General features: G+C 34.7%; 1 protein-coding gene across 1 annotated transcript in view; it reads right to left on the bottom strand.

Moving 5' to 3' along the window:
- Positions 1-1,284: 1,284 nt before the first annotated feature.
- PMS1 (PMS1 postmeiotic segregation increased 1 (S. cerevisiae)) overlaps positions 1,285-20,668 on the bottom strand; it is a 90,085-nt gene continuing 70,701 nt past the window's right edge. The window contains exons 10-14 of the mRNA XM_012663641.1: positions 19,000-19,013; positions 12,548-13,027; positions 9,055-9,185; positions 5,280-5,440; positions 1,285-1,449 (exon numbers count right to left, since the gene is read on the bottom strand). Coding sequence (XP_012519095.1) covers positions 1,285-1,449; positions 5,280-5,440; positions 9,055-9,185; positions 12,548-13,027; positions 19,000-19,013 — 951 coding nt within the window. The remainder of the gene's footprint in view (positions 1,450-5,279; positions 5,441-9,054; positions 9,186-12,547; positions 13,028-18,999; positions 19,014-20,668) is intronic.

The following is a 20,668-nucleotide window of genomic DNA, read 5'->3' as shown; positions in this document are numbered from 1 at the left end:
GGAATGTCTGGTGATAAGACTCCTCCCCATGCCTTATAATAAAGTCTTGAAGTTCTTCCAGGCAAAAGCTGCTCTGCCAACTCTTCCATATAACCTGTCCTCCCTAACCCATAAAGCTTGCCCCAAACCCCAAACTAGGGAGACAGATCTGGGTTTGTCTCTGTTTCCAGGAGACAGAGTGCCTCCTGTCTCCTTGCTGGTTGACTCTCTGTAAAGCTTTTCTTTTCCCAAAACCTGGTGCCACAGTATTGGCTTCTATGTGCACAAGACAACAAGCTCATTGCTTGGTAACATCTTGGTTCCTGGGAAACAGAATGATGTTGGCAGTAGAAGCCAGGCTACAGGAAGAATTCCAGGTATCACAACTGGTACCTCTTAACACAAGGGTCTTATCAATTTAAAGAGGATCTTCGAGAATTACTGGAGATTGTGTGTGGAGACACTGTATCCAGAGCAACATATCTTACTTTACACAACAAACAGATTCAGTAAAAATCATGTTTCAGCTGGGTGCAGTGGCATGGGCCTCTAATCCCAGCTACTTGGGAGGCTGAGGGGAGAGGATCCCAAGAGCCCAGGAGTTCAAATCCAGTCTGGGCAACATAGTAAGTAAGACCCTGTTTCAAAAGAAAGAAAATCATGTTTCAACTTTTGTAAATTAAATATTTTGGTACATTGTGGGACCTGGTTTTTTAAGGGGCACATGTACAATAATCTTCACCTAAATTTTCTGTTAAAAGTCTAGTTTTCCCCACATTCTCTGTCAAAATTTGACCCCAAAGTCCAATAATTACTATGTAAGAGACAGCAACATCTAAGCTGTTACCCCCAGCATGGAGGTACAATGGCAAGATTTCTGAGGTTATGTTCTTTCTTTCTTTCTTTCTCTTAACTTCATGTTTTCACTTTCTCTCAGTCTCTGCATCCTACTTTAAACAAGATTGACAATATTTGTCTGATATGCTAGTCTGTGTGACATGTGACTTCTCCCTGCACAGGGCTGACCTAGTAAATTTACCACCCAAGAATATTACCTATCTTCCAATTTGGAGTCTACAACTAATAATTGTGAAGGCTGATTCTTGAGAATTAAATGAATTAATAGTCTATTAGTTTATTTAAGTTTTCTACAATTTTTGAAACATTTTAATATACAAATAAGCCAGTGAATCCTCATTTATAAAATGACCATTTGACATATGATAATACAAAGATTGTTTAAAAATTGACTCATTGTTTTGTGACCAAATCAATTTCAACAGTAACTAATCTTCTTAAACATAATCATGTAGTTTCTGGAAGATGGGTTAAATGATGAAAAAATGGGCGACCATGAACACACCCTTTAATTTCATTTCCAAATTGGTGCTTCATTCTGTAGATAATGTCTTGGATGTCCTCTTTTGATAAGTGCATGGGTAACTGTCTAGACAGACGCACTGCTTCTCCCTGTGAAGGGAAAGTCATACGTGTTACTGTGATATACCCTGAAGCAGAAAACATGTTATCCTGGCAAGAGGACAGAAAATTCATTATACTCATCTTATTAATTCACTCAACAAATATTTATTAAGCACCAACTATTTTGCAGGTTCTAAGGATAAGGTGGTGAACAAGAAAACAAGACCTTCGGCTCTTATAAAATTTGCATTCTAGTGCAGAGAAACAGAAAATAGATAAAAAGACAAAGAATTTTTTTTGTGAATAAATAATGCACAAAATTAAACTGGGCAGCATGATACAGTGATTGTGTGGTTGGAAAAAGCTTACTTGAGATGGCTTTAAGCTTCTTTTTAAATAAAGAACCATAATGCAAAGATCATGGGGAAAGAAAAGTATTTCAGGCAGAGAGAACAGAAAGAATCAAATGTTCAGTGTGGGTGCAACTGTTAAAGAGAAGAGAGAAACAAGATAAGGGAGTTAGGCAGGGGCCAGATCATCCTCTAGATAGGGTGAGCAATTGGGGTTTAATCTGCACAGGCAAGTAACCAGAGTTTTTAAGCAAAAGCCTGACATTTGTTTCACATTTTAAAACAATCAGTTTGCTGTGTGAAGTATGGTTTGAGGCAAGCGGGTCAAGAAGAAAAGCAAGGAATCTTGTAGGCAACCATTGCAGTCCTGGTCAGAAGCTTTGACTAGAGTGATAGTAGCTGAGATGGAGGGAGGTATGAAGATTCCTGATATGATATAGAGTCAAGAAGACTTCGTGATGGATTGAATTGGTTATGAGGAATGAAGAATCAAGGATAATGTCCATATTTTTCGTATGGTAATGCTGTTTTCTGAGACAGGGAGAACTCAGGTTTTGGAGATAGTAGTGCTAGCAAAACTGGCTTCTTTTAAGATTTTTTTTTTTTTAAATTGTTGTACTTCAAAGATCTTGAATCCTAACATTATTCTCTTTAACCACACACCCATTTTCTTTCCAACCATCCTACTCCTTTATTCCAACTAAGCCTGTTTTTTTTCTTTACTTTGACCTTTTCTCTCTCTAATCCCTTCTTAATCTCCTGACCCACAAGCACCCTTCTGTCATTTTTCCCTGGTTAAGGTGGGAATAGTGAATGTGACATTAAGGATACTAGCTTTAGCAACCTGCCTTTTAGATTCCTACTAGAATCTAATTTATCTTTCCATCTCTGTAGGATCTAACACGGTTTCTTATAGATAATGTGTTCAAACTTCCCTCACTTACCTTCCTCTTGTTCTTCCACCATATCTGGTTTGCTAATCCCTACCCTTGGACAGATTCTACTGAGCCCTACTGAAGAGTTGGGAAACTATCCTAGCTGGATCCAATAGAAATGTTAGCTCTTTTGAGCCCTCAATGACACCTGGAAATCATCTTAATCCTCTCTAATCAACCTTCTCTTACAGTTCCTACAGCTCTTAATTTCAGATCTTTGTTACTGCAGTCAAATTCCCAATGCCTTCCCAGCCTTGTCACTCTCAGCACAACTCCCACTGTTTCACCACATATATCAAGAAATGATTTCTCTCAAGTTTACCTTAAAATATTACTTTTACTTTTCTTCCCCTCTTCTGCTCTTGATTCAGAGAAAATTTCTCCTTTCTAAAACTTACATCCTTATCCCATCTTCCCTCTTGCCTTTTTTGGAACATTTGCTCTGCAGTCTTTCATTGTCAGTCTTTTCCATCAATTCAACACAAACGTGCTAAACATACTCTTTCTTTTCTTTCACTACCATGTGACTTGCTGCCTACTTTTTCACCACTACTGCACTCTTTAACCATTGGCAAATGTCTTCCATCCCTACTACAGTTAACCCTTGAACACAGGTTTTACTGCACTTAAACAGCACTCCCCAACCTTTCTGGCACCAGGGACCAGTTTCATGGAAGACAACGTTTCCACAGATGGGGGGTGGGGGAGGAAGGGGAATGGTTTTGGGATGATTTAAGCGCATTACATTAATTGTATACTCAAACCTCTCTGCTAATGATAATCTGTATTTGCAGCTGCTCCCCAGCACTAGGGTCACCGCCTCAGCTCCACCTCGGATCATCAGGGATTAGATTCTCGTAAGGAGCACACAACCTAGATCCCTTGAATGCGCAGTTTACAGTAGGGTTCACGCTCCTATGAGAATCTAATGCTTATGTGGTGATGTAAGTGATGGGGAGCAGCTGCAAATACAGATGAAGGTTCGCTCGCTCGCCGCTCACCTCCTGCTGTGTGGTCGGTTCCTAACAGGCCATGGACCAGTACTGGTCTGAGGCCCAGGGGCTGGCCACTGCAGCACTCATACGTAGACTTTTTTCAGCCAATTCTGATTGAAAATACAGTATCATGGGATGTGAAACCCACATAACATGGAGAGCTGACTTTTCGTATGTTTGGGTTCCACAGGGCCAACTGCAGGACTTCAGCATTTGATCCTGGAACCAATCCCCCAAGTATATACCAAGGGACACCTGCGCTATGCCATTATGGCTCTCTCTTCCACTGCCATCTAGCTGCCATACCTGATAGTCTTCTAGCAACTATTACCCCATACAGAATGTGATATTACTTATTTTTAAATTTCTTTTCTTTCCTGACTTTTCTTTCCTTTTCTTGACTTTTATATCTACCCTTCTCTTGGTTCTCCTTTCACTCTCCTTTCTCTTATTCATTTTATTCAGCTTGGTCTTAAATGGAAGCGAGCATCCCTGTGGTTCTGATACAGGTTCTCTCCTTTTTCTAGACCATTTTCCTTAACAATCACATCTACTATTACCTTAATATAAAGAGAGGGGCAGTTTTGGCAAAGAAAAAAGCAAATTTAAAGCCAGTCCCAACCACTTTTTTATGTTATTTCTGAAATTTTATTTCTTCCCACATGGTTCTTCAGTACACAAAATACTACCTACAACGCCCTTGACCTTTACTTAACTTCATGCTAACTCCTTTAAAGTCTCTAGAAACTATCAGTATTGGGTTGCCCCCACAATAGGCTGAGAATTTCCATACAACAAAGCTCCTGAAAGATTCACAGAACACTACTGAATACATTCTTCAGAAGGGGTAACAAATGAACTTTCCTATTAAGGAAGTCTGACCTTCAGAATACAACGGACATACCATGTATTGTAAACAAAAAAGGCTCTTTTTATAAAAAGGACTATTAGAGTTCAGGTTTATTTTTAAAACGGTATCAGACAACTTTGAGGGATATATAGAACCACAAATACAGAGGCAATCACTATTGTTTTCTTGCCACTAACCTATACTCAGACATTTTAAAGTTTATAATCTTTCTCAATCCTTTTATTATTTTTAAATTTATTCTTTTAAATCACTGTTACATTTCTCATTTGTGGTGAATATTGTTAAGAAAACAAAATTTCCATTTATTCAATGATTTAGGTCTTTCCCTTTCCCTCTCTTGTTCTGCTCTTGAAGAGATCAGGGCTTAGAATCATACTACAATTCTTTTTAGACAAGTAGATGGCATAAAAATGGAACAATTTTGAATCCCTTCTAAGGGGGATTATGTATAGAAATTAAAAAAAAAAAAACTTCATCAAAAATGTTCATCCATAAAGCTCTTCCTGAATATGAAATAATGTTATGGTAAGAATCCAGATAGAGTTTACCAAAACCAGTCTATATGTGAAACTTTTAATGGTCTTTTCTTTTTTTAATAGTGTTCCTTCTTGCAAACAAATAATAAAACCTCATAAAAACTGTTTTACTATTTTGAAACCACTTACTATTTTTTTAAGAAACAAATATCTTAAAATCTAGCCAATTTACATAAATTAATAATGCATACCTCTAAATAACTTATCACTTTTCGAGGTCTACATTCAAAAACTTCTTTTGCATTTTTGTTTAATATAGCATCAAGAATTTCTTTTAAGTCCATTACTCCATAGAATGGGAGACAGTTAGCCATTCCTTCTATTTCCAAGTAGTTTTCAGTAATGGAAACTCCTGAAATAAAAAATAAAAACATAGTTTAGTATAAATTATATTCCAGAACATGTCCATTAAAAACAAAATCACTGTTAAAGCATTTAGTGAACCTTCATTAGAATTTAATACAGTCAGGACAGAGTTTTGTTCCTTAGCTGGAGAACAAATAGTAATCTCCCATAGGGTTTCACATTACGTCATAAGTGCTCATTGACACCACATGTGCTTTATACAATTTCATTTAATCTCAGTTAGTGCTGTTCTGCTCCTTACATTTGTTTAGAACATTTCTTACTTTGGAGAGAAAATGGAGTCCCATGATATTTATTAAAATATAACTGGTTTAAGTGTTTTAACAACTGCTGCTCTTCAAATTCTATCTTACTGTTTTAATACCTAATTTAAAGCCTGAATTATTTCTGTGATGATTTTAACTTACAAATTACAAAAATAGTCACAGAGTAGGTTATTAATATATTCCTAATTTGAGGAAATAAAATACTAATGTTTGTTCAAAATATTTTACTAGGACAATTTTAAAAAAACTGACATTTATTAAACTACTTTTAATAATTTAATAATTAAAATAAAACTAAAAACTAGCTACAGAATTGGATATATAACTGGGTACATAATCCATAACAGCATATATTTTAAAGCATCAGATCTGGCTTCAAAATACATGATTTTGGAAAACAGCACAGATTTGTCTTCTTTGGCTGTATCTGTGTAACAGTGTTATTAGTACTTAAGTCCACATAATTCTACCTAGAAGAAAGAGAGATGATACAATTTTGGATAAGTAGTAGCTATCAGTGGATTAATTAAAAAAATGTGATGCAACTTGAAGAGTTTCAGATCCTGAGACTTCAATAATCCAATCTCTTACCTGATCCCAGTTACACACTAGTTCCTTTAGCTAGAAGGCAGATGCAATGGTGGTAGACTACAGAGCAGATATCCTAACGTTTTCCCCAGGAAACAACTGGAGAATATTATATGATGACATATCATCAAGCATTAAGGGATGAGATACAGAATTCAATGAAGGGAGATGAAATCAGTTTGAGCAACAGGGGGAGCTTACATGGGACTCAAAACAGTGTATGTAGACAGGCAAAGAGGAAGTAGCAGGCTATTCTAGTTCACAACTCTTACATATTTATATACATAATAAATTTCCAAAAATATCAGTCTAAGAGACTTTTCACTATTACTAGTTCTAAATCTTCTATGATATGATTAGATTGAAAAGTCTAATACTAGCTACATTTGCCCTGGAAAATTATACACATTTCACAGAATTACTAGTGGAAATGGGCAAAAAGTATTTGGCAACAAATAAGGAAATTGAGCAATATTTTAATCTGTTTGCAAAATTCAAATATGGAAAAATTAGAGACATCATGAACTATGTAACAATAAACTTTCAAAAAGTTTCCATAAAATTCTGTAAAATGTTTCTCAATTTTCAGAGAAACTACATCAATGAATAAATGGTTTGAGAAGTTTTCACCCCCTAAAACATGAAATTCTTATTGAAGCAGGACAGAAAGCTATTTGCATTAAAAAACAAAGTTCTTAGGGTCACACTGAGAATCTTTTTGCTCAAGGCCAGATGTATTCCTTCTCTCTTTCAAATACTTTTATCCTTATCCAAAAATGTTTTGTGACAACTGGCAAAGTTAGTACTATACAACAATATTCTCACTAAAAGAGAGAGAATGGAACTTAATTAAAAAACGAAAAGACAAAAAATGAAGAAGGAAAACATAAATGTCTTTAACTTGATCTACTATTGACAAGGGAAATAATACTGATGATAATCTCAGTAAAGTTAATTCCAATCAAATCAAGTCAGTTTGTAGATGATTGTTTTAATCATTTTTGTATCTTTGGTGTCATGCAAAGTATTAGGCATTCAATAAGATTTAAAAAGTACTATCTACAAGCTAAGAGCTGAAAGCATTTGTCAGACATAACCTTACTGGGTAGCTCAAAAATAAACATGTTCTTGGAACAGACAAGACAGTTATCCTGATTGTTAAAAAAAAAAAAAAAAAAAAAACTGCTATGATAACATCTTTCATGAAGAAAATGGCACCTGCCACTACCACTACCTAACTAGAAAAACAGATTAAGTCAAGAATAAAATACCTTCTACACACGTGCACACGCACACTTTGCTTCACACTTCAAATAAATTCAAAAAGATGCCAGGGACCCTGAGGAAGAAAGATTTCTAGGACTAAAAGAAATGACTGCAAGTCAGTTTAGGTCCTAAAGTGGGGGCTGGAGGATGGGAAGAAAAGAGAATATTTGAGCATCCACCATTGCCAAATACTATGTTCACTGATATATTTGTTACCTTGGTTACTGCTCACAACTACTTCGTGAAGTAAATATCCCAATTTTAATAGGAAGGCAAATGTAACAAATTAGTTAAGAGCTATAGGCACTAAAGGCAGATTGCCTAGGTTCAAATCCTGCTTCTACCACAAACTGTGTCCTCTTGAGTAAACGTAACCTTTTGGACCTTGATTTTTTCATCTGTAAAATGGGGACAGTCATAGAACCTGTAGGGGTATTAGGGAGATTAAATTAATACATTTAATACTAAAAATAGTGCTCTGTGCACAATATTCAATAATTATTAGCTGTTTTCGATGAGGAAACAGGCCGACTGACTTTCCCTAAAACACAACATTTTTAAATGGCAGTGTTGAGATTTGGACTCTCTCTAGCTCAAGTCTAAATATCTGGAATTGAGGTGGAAGGTAAAAAGTTCAGTGTATCCTTAAAACTTCAAAAATCAAGTAAAATTAGTTTAAGTTTAGTACACCAAAGCATGCTTTTGTACATTGTTTTCTTTTCATGTCTCGGTAAAACATTCCTTTAAAAATCTTCAAATGCTGTTTGGATAAACTCTGTTTTTCTATACTTGGAGCATGAGAAGCTTAGAGGCAGGTGGTGGAACAGTGGAGTCCTTCCTCATGGTGCCACTGTGCCCCTTTGACAACAGAGGAAGCTAAGACAGAATGCAGTTTAGTAAGGAAACTACAAAAGAAGAAAGAGGGAATAGCCAGGAAAACTGAAGTCTCCTAGCCAGATGGATTTTCTTTTTATTCTACTCACCCAATGAATTTCCACACTAAGTAAAGAGGGTTATCAGTCTTTTAGCAGAGCCATGGAATCAAATTATTCATTCTCCAAATAGTAAGACTGCTGAGGTTATGTGTCTACTTTGGCAAAACAAGTAAATGCTTTTAAAAAAGGAAAGATGTCCACTTCTGTTAGGCCATTCCAGTATCCCACATATTTATTTCTGTTTAATCATCTAAAGTACTTTAATAATTTAAACAAAGCAGGCAGTTTGACTATTGTGTCAAAGGATGATAAAAATTATGTACCTGTTTAGTTATGAAAATTGCAAATGCAAGGCATTGGGCCAAATTTGCTTGTTTCAGGCAGAGGGGATCTTTTTGAAATAAGTCTATTTTTTATATAGCCAACATTGTATTTGTAGTGAGACAAAAATATACCATGACATCTGTAAATTATGAAACCCAACTATAACTTTGGAACAAGACTTGTTTTTCCAATTCAGAAAATATTAAACCACATTATCATACCTGGTATCAATTTTATCTTGAAACCATTTGCTGTAAGACGAGGATCAGACAGGTAGGCTGATTCACTGTATCTCTGGTCATCTGCTGTCATTTTATGTAAAATCTCTAAATAATGAGATCCATTTAAAAGACTGAAAAAAGAAATTATGGCCCTTTAACTTACTAAATATGCAAAATGAAGTAAGAGGATTTATGAAAAAAAGTTAACTTAAGGGCTTTTTTGGGGGGAGCAGAGGGTAATTAGGGGACAGGGTCTCACTCTGTTGCCCAGGATAGAATGCAGTGGCATCATTATAGCTTACTACAACCTCAAACTCCTGGGCTCAAATGATCCTCCTGCCTTGGCCTCCCAAAGTGCTGGGATTACAGGTGTGAGCAACTGCGCCCAGTTTCTAAGGGACCTTTTTAAAGTGTTATAATCATTAACCGACACATGAAGGTCTAAGGAGCCCTGTGAGAAACTACTTTTTTACATTTCTGTTAATATTTTATTAGAGACCTACTGCATATAGTATATTAACAGGAGGAATAGAAATAAAAAATAATTTCTATCTTCTAGAAGGTTACAAACTCAACATGAAATAAATGGCTCTCTCTAAATGTAATGCAAATGAAAACTATAAATAATGCCATTTTATACCTTTAAAACATACACAATAACACACTATTGAGTTACTCAAGTGGTCCACCCTGCTGAATTTTCAACTACTATTCAAGGTTTTTTCAATAACAAAAAGATAGATATGTATCTTTTTCTCCCAGGAAGTTATACATTAATCAATTTAGAGCTTGGGAAAGCTTCCTTCAGTCTACTGTAGGCATGGCATCTTTGTCAAAGGTGGCACATAAAATGATTCTGAGTGGTGCGAAATTTTGAGGAAGCCAAAGACTGCCTACAAATCAACCTTTTAGTCTTTGTCAAGGTGCCATATAACAAAACAGTCATTGTAAAAAGGTGTCTGTTGGGACTGTCATGTGAATGGTTACCATTTTTCCATTTATTCAACGAATATTTGGGTGCCTACCACACAACAGATATTGTCTGAGGTACACAAGACATTGTTCTATGTTTCAATACAGGATGCTATGCTATTTTATCACAATCCTTTACACCTTGAAAAGTAAATGAATAGATAGTATCTTTGCTTATCAGTTCTAAACGGCTGAAGACCCCACTGGCTGTGAGAGCCCAGGTTTCAGAGAAGACAGCTTTGCCTATATATCCAACATGCAATGTCTTGCCTAACCAACATTCTGAAAATCAATCTGAGAGCTGGTGGTAGAGGTGGTGGTGATGATGATAATGATATAGTATACCAATTAATGGTGTAGGCTCCACAGTTAAATTGTCTGGATTGTAATCTGAGACCCACTGCCTATTTACTGGCTGTGGGAGCCTAAGTAAATTACTTAACCATTCTGTGTTTCAGTTTCAGCTATAAAATGTGGATGATATCTGCCTCATAAGATTGCTGTGAAGATCACAAAAAAAACTTAGCAAAGTTCCTATCAAGTAGTAAATGCTCACTAAACATTAGCCATTGTTATTTTTATTATTAATGAGCCCTTCCTTTTTATTTTGTAGATAACTAAATTACTCTATTCAGAGGTAAGCTACACAAACAGAATTCTGGTGAGAAAACTGAGCCCAACCTATAATTACTCTGTCAACACTGTGGGATAATTATTCTATGACTCAGTTTTGAAAAACTTACATCATTAACTGTGATGGGGATGCCACATTTCAAAAGAAGAGGGAAAACAATTTTGAATTAAATTTTCTTCATTTATACTCAAAAGATTTATTTTCAGGCTAGCATGGACCCAAAATAATCCTTTTTATGTATTTGTTTTTGAATAACACATAGAAAAATATTTGTTTAAGTCTATAATTTGGACAAACACAAAAAGATTTTTGAAATTTAAATGAAAGTTTACAAATTCAGAAAAGCAATCAAGTCTAAAAATTCAGATGTGTCCCAGCTATATTTGAGGGAAGAAAGAGAACATATTATCAGGCTTTTAAACTGTTTTAATATAGTCAAAGGCATTGTTTTCTAATTCTGCCTCTGACAGTTTCCTAAGCCAATCTTAAGAGAATACTACAAAAGATCCTGGATTTTAGTTAATGTGATTGCTGTTGCCTTATTTATAAGACAGATTTAACAGATTTTTTTTGTGGTCTGGTTCTATTTTTTTTCCTTCTGGTGGCACTGTATTTAACAAGAGTTTTAGCACATTTGATAAACAATTTCTGCTTTATTCTTGAAAATTCTGAAACAGTTATCTTATGATGTGTCCTAGAGTATAAATTTTTAATTTTTTAAATTTCAGGTTTTTATCTCCTTTGTCATATGATGCTCTTCTACCCATGTCAGACTAAAAAAGAAGTATAAAAAAGGGAAATGTTAATAGGTTAGTCATTAGTTATTTTTACAGAAAGTAATTTGCTCATATAGGATAGGGAAAGGAAATACCCCATTTTACAACCAATAATAAAATTATTTCAGGCAACAATAATCAATGAATGTTTGAAACCATTAGATGGAAAGGCTGAAAGGGGAACTTTAAGGTGGAAAATCAGGCTGTCATAGTTGAACCTGGTGATAGATGCCTTTTGATGTGATGAAATATGAAGTACACAAGCCCATCTATTAAACAGTCTTACCAGAGAGTAAAATCCAGTATCTATTCAATCCTCCTGAGCTAACTTCCAATTAAACATGGGAGAGAGAAAAACTAGTTAAACACCACCACAAGAAAGCAAATAGACAAATATACACAATGGAACACTCCACCGAACAAGAGATTCGGTATCTACAGTAACTCAATAGTGTGCTTCTAAGAGACATAACCAAATGTAATCTGTGGATCATGTTTAGCTATAAATTAAATTTAAAAATTAGTAAAAAAGAAAAAAAAGGACATTTTGAGACAATGAGGAACAATTCCACAGAATCATTATTGTGTAAGGTATAATATAAGAAAGGCACTGCAGTTAGGTACGAAAATAGCCATTTCTGAAATAGAGAAATACTGAAAGCTGTAGGAGGGGGAATTGTTACTACTTAAGAAAATAGTGTGTATATACTGTATATAAAAGGACACATAAAGTCAATGTGGCAAAATCTTGATAACTGTTGATAAAGGTATGTTCACTGTTATAATTCTATTTTGGTTTGTGTTTGAAATATTAAAACAAAGGGTGCACAACAGAAGAAAGTCATGGCAATCTAACTTTGAAATGAGGCAAGTCACTAATCTTCAGGAGACAGCTTGATATTTATTAAATGCAGAAATGAACTATCTAGAATATTCTAAAATTATTTATAAACAATTCCATTAAAGATTAGAAATCAAATTTTAAAAAGATTTCTTTAAATACCACTTATCCCTACTAGGAAATACTTCCAACTTTTTACCTTAAATTTCTAAACTAGTATGAATTAATAAATGTTTTTAGAGTTTAAAAAATTGTATTACTTCATCATACCTCTCTGTTAATATAATTGGCTTTTCCAGTGGCTCCGCAGGAATTTTATGATTCTCAAGAAGTCTTTTAAATAGCAGGGCTTCTTCTACTCTATACGGATTTAATAACATTACCTCTGTTTTGGATGTAATTAGCCATGCATCAGGAAACCTGAGATTGTGGATCAAGCAAAGCTCATCTTTCTCTTCTAGGTCAAATTTCTTTTGTTTCTGAAAATTTATTTTTAAGTTTTTCATAGAAAAGGGGATCTGTACAATTTTAATATTTTGACTTTTTTTTTCAATTTGGGACTGAAAAAGCTCATCAAGTTTTGGCTGATTAGATAATGAGGTTTTCAACTTGTGCTTCTGTGCCAAATTCCATGAGCTGGGTTTTATCTTTTTTCTGCCATCTTTAAATGATATTTGTGACTCTTGTTCAATGGCTCTCTTCATTTGACCATTGTATCGTTCCAAGTCTTTAGCAGCCTTCTCTTCATACCTAAGAATAGAGATAAAATAGAGCTAATGAGGTCATAATAAGAAATATATTAACCATCTGCAGTAAATTTTATAAAAAATAAAGAGCTGGCATTCCAGGTCTAGCAATGACACAGAAACATGTAATGAACTAACACTCCTGCATATAACTACGATAAACTCTGAACAAAGTATAAAAATCAACTATTTAAAATAGGCATCATAGAACAGCCAACAGCAGGCAGAAATTGCAATGGATTCAACCCTAAAAAAAAGAGATCCACATTTATACAGCTTTTACCCAGAGGGTAGTCCCCAGCATTAAAGGGGAGAGGGTGGCCAAAACTCAATCAGAAAGTTGCAGTCTTATTAGCCTGAGTCATCAGAACACAGAGCTACTTGCTTCCAGAACAACCGGAAAGAAAGAAAATCCCAGAAAATCCCATGTGTGGGAGTCCAGAGGAAAACAACCATTACAAGGCCAAATGAGCTGAACAGAGATTTCAGCTGCGGCTCATTGCAGAGGAAAAAGAGTATGGAGTTTGAATTCTACAAAGTTTCATGGTTTGGTAAGCACTTTGGGCTTTCAATTAAAAGTGGAGGAGGGCAACATCTTAGGGTAAAAAAAAATATGCCCTACAACTAAGGAAGTTGCCCTAAGACTAAGGACAAAATTGGAACGGTCTCTCCCTAACAAAGTATAAAATAAAGCCTCCACAAGCTCAAGGTTATTTGTTAGTGATTTAAATGCCTGGTAGAACAAAAATCAACACTTCTCAGAAGAAGATAACAGAATCCAGAGTTTTAAATACATCATCTGCAATGCCCATTATACAATCAACAGTTACCACTCAAGCAGGAAAATATGAGTCATGGTCAACAGAAAAAGTGGTCAGCAGAAGCCAACCTCAAGATGACCCAAATGTTAGAATTAGCTAAAAGAAATTTAAAATAGGTTTCTATAAACGTTTAAGGTCATAAAAGATGATTATGATGAAAGAAAAGGGGGAATCTCAATAGAGAAATGGAAATTATAAAAAAGAATGAAATGGAAGTGGAAATTTAGAACTAAAAAATACAATGAATATTTCCAAATATTCACTGGATAGGCTTAACAGCAGATCAGATGGCAAAAGAGTCAGTAAAGTTGAAGACGGATCAACAGAAAAGTGACTGAAGAAGACTGAAAAAGCACCTCAGGCTAAAGAATCCAAAATTTGATTATATTCTGCAAAAATGTCCTTCAAAATGAGGATGAAATAGACATTTTCAGATAAAAGATGAGAATTTGTTGCCAGTATATGTACACTATTAAGGAATGACATCAAATATAAGTGGAATTATACTTACAAGGTTTTTATACTTTATGCAAGATGGTACACTATCACACTAAGTAGCCTATGATAAATTAAGAATTTATCATACTGTAATCACTAAAGCAAAAAATAATGAGAAGCCAATAGAGGAATTAAAATGAGACATTAAAACATATTCTTTTAACCCTTAAGGCCTCCTCTCCCCCTCAAAGGGAGGTACAGAAAAACAAAATAGAGATGGACTAATAGAAAACAAATAGGAAAATTGCAGACCCAAACCCAACCATATCAATTATTATATTACATGGACTAAGTATTCCAACTGAAAAGCAAAGATGGTCAGAATGAACTTAAAAAGTAACAACCAAGTTTATGTGTAAGAGTTACACTTTAAATATAAAGACATAGATAGTGTAAGAGTAAAAGAATGAAAGAAGATACATCACGCAATTAGTAAGCATAAGAAAGCCAGAGTGGCTACAGTAACATGAACTACATTTCAAGACAAAAATATTGGAGAGAGAGAGGAACATTCCATAATGATAAACAGGCCTAATAATCACCAATGTGTAGGTACCATATTAACAAAGCTTCGAATTACATGAAGCAAAAGCTTATAGATCTAAAAGTAGAAATAAATCCAGAATCATAGTTAGAGATTTCAAAATCCCTCCCTCAGTAACTGACAGAACGAGACAAAAAAAAAAAAAAAAAATCAGTAAAGCTACTGATGATTTTAGCAACACTACCAACTACTCCTACTTAATTGACATTTTAGAACACTACCATCTAGCAACTGCAAAATCCTGATTCTTTTTAAGTGAACAGGAAACATTTGTCAAGATAGACCATATGCCGTGTCTTAATTCTCAACACATTTCTAAAGATTGAAATCTAACTTAGTATTTTCTCTATCCATGACAAAATTAAATTAGAAATAATACAGACAAACCCAATGGTTGGAAACTAAACAACATAATTTCATTATTAATAATAGTAGTCCCAAACTGGAAACTGAATAAACACATTTTGGTATATTTATACAACTGAATATTACTTATCGATTAAAAAATGAACTATCAGACTCAACACATGGATGAGTCACAAAAAAATTTTGTTGAGAGGAGGAAGCGAGATATGAAAGAATATATATCATATGACTTTATATATGTGAAGTTTAAGTACTGGCAAAGCCAAGCTCGTGTAATAGAAATCACAACAGCGGCTGCCTATGGAGACTGGCTGGGAGGTGACATGAGAGGCCTTTCCGGGATGATGGAAATGATCTATACTTTGTTTGGGGTGGTGTTTCTATGGGTGTACACATTTATGAAAATGTATCAAACTATGCTGTTACGATCTCTGCCTTTCACATTAGGTAAATTTTACCCAATTTAAAAAACCATTTAAGAAAATGTTAAGGCACAAGTACTCAGAAAAAGAGAGAATGAAAAATGAATTAACGAGTTAATTTCAGATCCGAAGAGTTCCTTATATATTTGCTGTAACATCAACATGGAAGATATAAACAATTCCCTGAATACTACAAAAGAAAATTTACATACATTAATACTCTTAGTAATTAGATACTAGTAAAATTACAAAGTCACTACAATAATCACAAAGTAAAAAATATGATTTATAATGTTTTCATAGCTAAATATTAATTTTTCTAGTTACTAGTCTCATTTTAGAGTCACCAATGAAAAAAATAAATTCGAATAAACTGAACACAACCAAACCATTTAATTTAACTCAATTTCAAAGGTACAACGGACATTTCAAAAATTACACTAGGTAAAAAGTTAAGAGGTCTTTTCTTTTTGTCAACAATGAGTAAAATGAAACTTCTAGGGCCAAAGAAAGTCCAGCACAGTGGTTATGTCAACCCTTTTCTAAATATTGAAATGCCTGGGTCCCAGCCTCAGAGCTTCTAATTCTCTGAGTCTAGGCCTAGGTGGAGGTTGGGCAGCTCTGTTTTTAAAGAGTTCCACAAATGATGCCAGTGTATAACCAGAATTGGAAACTACTGCTATGTGTTAAGCACAGTACAGTGAATGGTTAAGAGCACAGCTAGCCTGGTTCTGCCACTTAGTAGCTCTGTAAACCTATGCAAATTATTTAATTTTTCTGTGCCTCAGTATGCTCACCCATAATATATGGATAATCTATATCTACTACACAGTTTTGTTGTGAGGAATAAGTTAAAATATGTCAAGTACTTAGAATAGTGCTTGGCACATAGCAAATGGTGATAATGTTTGCTGTCATTATTTTCCATCACAAAACACAAGTCTTATAATGAATGGGGCATACAATTGACTAAGAATTGGTAATTAAGTATCCTTGCTAAAATATTTTTCAGCTTTAAATTTGGGACTAGAGAATTAAGGTTATTTCTAGTCTCCTACGCTTAAGAAACTGGCTGAATTCTATTACATGCATAAAACACTTTCAAGAAGAAACCTGGATATATTCAGGTAAAAATGATATTGAGAGAACTGTAGTAAAGGTTAAAAGGGACACTAAGAGACAAAGGCCCACAGCACGGCACGTAGTGTGTACTCGATATGTTTGTTGAATGTAGAAATGCTAGCTGGATAAAAATGTTAAAAAAAAAAAAAACCAAAAAACCTGGTTTCATTGTAAATTAGATAAAAAATGCCTCCTCTGGTTACTTACCATGCCATATTCACAACTTTTAAAATTATTTTCTCCCAATTCTACTTAGAATCTAAAGTTCTGGATTAGCTATATAAAACACATAATTTTCAATAGTTTACTTTCAACAGGCACTAGAAATAAATATTTTTAGCTCTTAGACAAATTCAAGATTTTTCCTGTGCAGTGGAAAATGAGTTCAAGACAAAGGTCACCATTTGTAATTAATTATAATGTGCAAATTTCCATACACAGTCCTAATCTTCTGATTTACACAAGAAGTCAATTAGTTCCTTGGGAAACATAAAAAGTTATGTCCAAAGGAATATTAAGTAAATATTAAGTAAAAACGGTTGCTACCTTTATACTTAATTTCATTAGGGGGTTTATATTAACCCTGATTTGACCAGTAGTCAATTCAAATGATGTTTTTGTGACTAAACATTACATTCAATTATAAAGTTTGCTTATTATTTTCAATACTACCCCAACTGCAATGATATTCTCAGTTATTTTAAGTAGAAATAGCCACTGCATAGTAGCTTTGCATAACTACCGTAAATGAAAGTTCAGGTTAACATCACTTGACTGAGACCCCAGTGGCAAGGCACATGGCCTAAATCTGGATTCTAATCCATAAAGGAAGGGAGAGAAAAGCAAGGAAAAAAAAATCCAGAAAGGAAGAACTAAAATATGAAATTTATGCCCCCTACTCTAAAGTCTGTTTCAAGCTCTCAGTAGAATTTTAACAGCTGGAAAACCCTGCTCTTAGTCCTTATTCAAACTCTTTGTTACTGCTTACAGGAACTTCCATAACCTGGCCCTTGTCTTCTCCATTTTTATTACTATGTTTCTTCACATTCTATTCCTGTTATAGAGGGAATTTTTTATTTCCTCAATAACACCATGTTCCTTCTAGCTTCTGGGCCTTCTCACATGCTATTCCTCCTACCTAGATAATTCCCTAAAACCTTCCTCGTTAATTCTATTCAGGGAAGCATTTCCTGTCCCACAGATGAGATTAAACCCAACTGCTGAATGTTCTCATAACTCCCTTATATATCTTAGAACTCATCACGTTCTATGATTACTTCTTGTTTAATTCAATCTTCCTCATTAGTCTATACCATTTATGAGTAGAGAAAGTATGTTTTATAATATTTGTAACTGCAATATATAGAGCCTTAAACACAGAAAGCCCTTAATAAGTATTTCCTAGTTGAAGAAGGAGGAGGAGGAGGAAGGGAGGGTGGGAGGAAGAAAGGGAAAGGAAAACAAGAAGAAAGAACAGGGAAAGAGGAAGGACGGATGGACCCAAGGACTGCAGAAGAGAAGTCTACTCTCATATCCCTTAGCACTCCTTGCAGAATTTAGGCCCATGTAAAGAATTCCAAGCTAAAGACTGTGATTCTTGGGTGTGATACCATTTTTTCTCTACCTTCTCACTAATCATGATTTTGGACACAGCTGATCATGGTCCCAGGACCCCTGGCTCTGAAAGATGCAAATACAGCATTTTGTGACACACAACAGACCTCTAATCCCAAGATACCTTCAATATATTTTCTTCATTACTTCTGGCCTCCAAATTAAACACAATCTTGACTCAGTAGATAAAAAGTGAAATTCCCTTTCACCAATTAAAAACTCTGGTTAACATCGTGAGTAATCATTTACTATGTGCCAGTCATTGATCTTGTATCATAACACGCAATATCTTATTTAATCCTCACAACAATCCAGAAGAGACTGCCCACACATTTTTTAAAACGCTAAGAAAGAACGACTGGGGTTAGAACCCAGGCGCAGCTTCAGTGGCCTGGTCTTGATCACCAATGCCTCTTTGGTCTATCTTATGGCAATATAATAGAAAAGAAAAATTTGGATTCCAGACTAATACCTGATGAAAAATGAATGTTTACATGCAGACCATTCATCATAATCTTAGTAACCTGACACCTTGGGATCCACAAGGAAAAACAACACTGGCATTCCACAAATGCAATCAGAACAATACCTGCTGTTCTGAGGCTGCAATGGGAACAGCCAGCAGGATAAATTTCCATCTTGAACTGTTACACTGTCCCTCCTTCATGAGAACTAGAAATATCGATGCTTTTTTTCCTACTCTAAGGCAACTCTCAATTTACCACTTCCCTGAGTGATGCAATTCAACTTTTGTGGGTTTATTGTATTTAAAAGTTAGGTCCACTCATCTTTAAATTGCATAGTTATGTCATTTAGGTAAAACTACAGAATCACAATTTTGTAAACATTATTACCTTATGATTCAAAATAAACTTTAAAAAAATCTGACATTTATGCAATAACTGTAACTTTGGACACTGCATATCTGATGTATTAAGGAATCCAGTATTTTTAAAAAAAATTATGATAATTGTATTATGGTTATGTTTGAAATGAGTGTCATCTATTTTAGAGTTACAAACGAAATATTTACAAAATATATGATATTATGCCTAGGATTTGCTTCAGAATAATAAAGGAGGGGAAGAAAAGTGAGTGGAGATAGGGATGAAACAGAATTGACCATGAGCTGATTACTGGCAAAATGGGGTAATGAGTTCATTGTACTGTTTAGTCTACATTTGTGTGTTTCCAAAAGAACAAAAGACAAAAACCATCCCCACTTAAAAAAAAAGCTGAAGAGAAGCTAAATCTATGCAGGCTTTCCATACTGGTGTTAACAGTGGTCTTTATTACTTTAAATTGATAGTCTTGATAAGACTAAATGAGTTAATGAAAAAAAAACTGGTCAAGTATCCGGGTAGTTTATCACTAAATATAAACTCTGGATGATGAATTACATTTAAAATTTTTTCCAGGCCAGGCGCGGTGGCTCACGCCTGTAATCCTAGCTCTCTGGGAGGCCGAGGCGGGCGGATTGTTTGAGCTCAGGAGTTCAAAACCAGCCTGAGCAAGAGCGAGATCCCGTCTCTACTAAAATTAGAAAGAAATTAATTGGACAACTAAAAATATATAGAAAAAACTAGCCGGGCATGGTGGCGCATGCCTGTAGTCCCAGCTACTCGGGAAGCTGAGGTAGGAGGATCGCTTGAGCCCAGGAGTGTGAGGTTGCTGTGAGATAGGATGACGCCACGGCACTCTAGCCCGGGCAACACAGTGAGACTCTGTCTCAAAAAAAAAAAAAAGAATTTTTTTTCCAGATGTTTGACATAGGATTGAGATACTTTAGATAACATGATTGCAGATATAATTCCACTCTTTGATTTTTTTGTAGGCTAGATCATTCGAACATAAAATTTTGTGTTTATGTTAAGTATTCTAAGTCAATAAAAGCACTCTTATTTTGAAACATTTATTCAGATCATCTGATCTAAAGATGGCAAGTAATATTTTAATAAAAGAGGGGATCAAAACACCTATTTACATACCAAAACACCCTCTATAGTTTATGAGTTATAATAAATAAATAACAAATTTTAAAAGCAAATCTTAAATACTGAATAGGGACAGTATTAAACAACACTAAATTGAATCTGCAACGATGATACAATTTTTGTATTGTGTTACATATTTTGGAGACCAATTTTAAAAAGGGAAGAGTCAAGATATTAAAAACACCATAGTTATAATTGTTCTAATACAAAAGCTTAAAAAAAGTTCTACCATAGAAAAGTTCTTAAACATAAAAAAAAGAAACA

The sequence above is a fragment of the Propithecus coquereli genome, unplaced genomic scaffold (assembly GCF_000956105.1).
Source record: "Propithecus coquereli isolate 6110/MARCELLA unplaced genomic scaffold, Pcoq_1.0 Scaffold82, whole genome shotgun sequence".
Taxonomy (NCBI): Eukaryota; Metazoa; Chordata; class Mammalia; order Primates; family Indriidae; genus Propithecus; species Propithecus coquereli.
The sequence above is the reverse complement of the archived record's forward strand: the minus strand, read 5'-3'. Positions and strand labels throughout refer to the sequence as shown.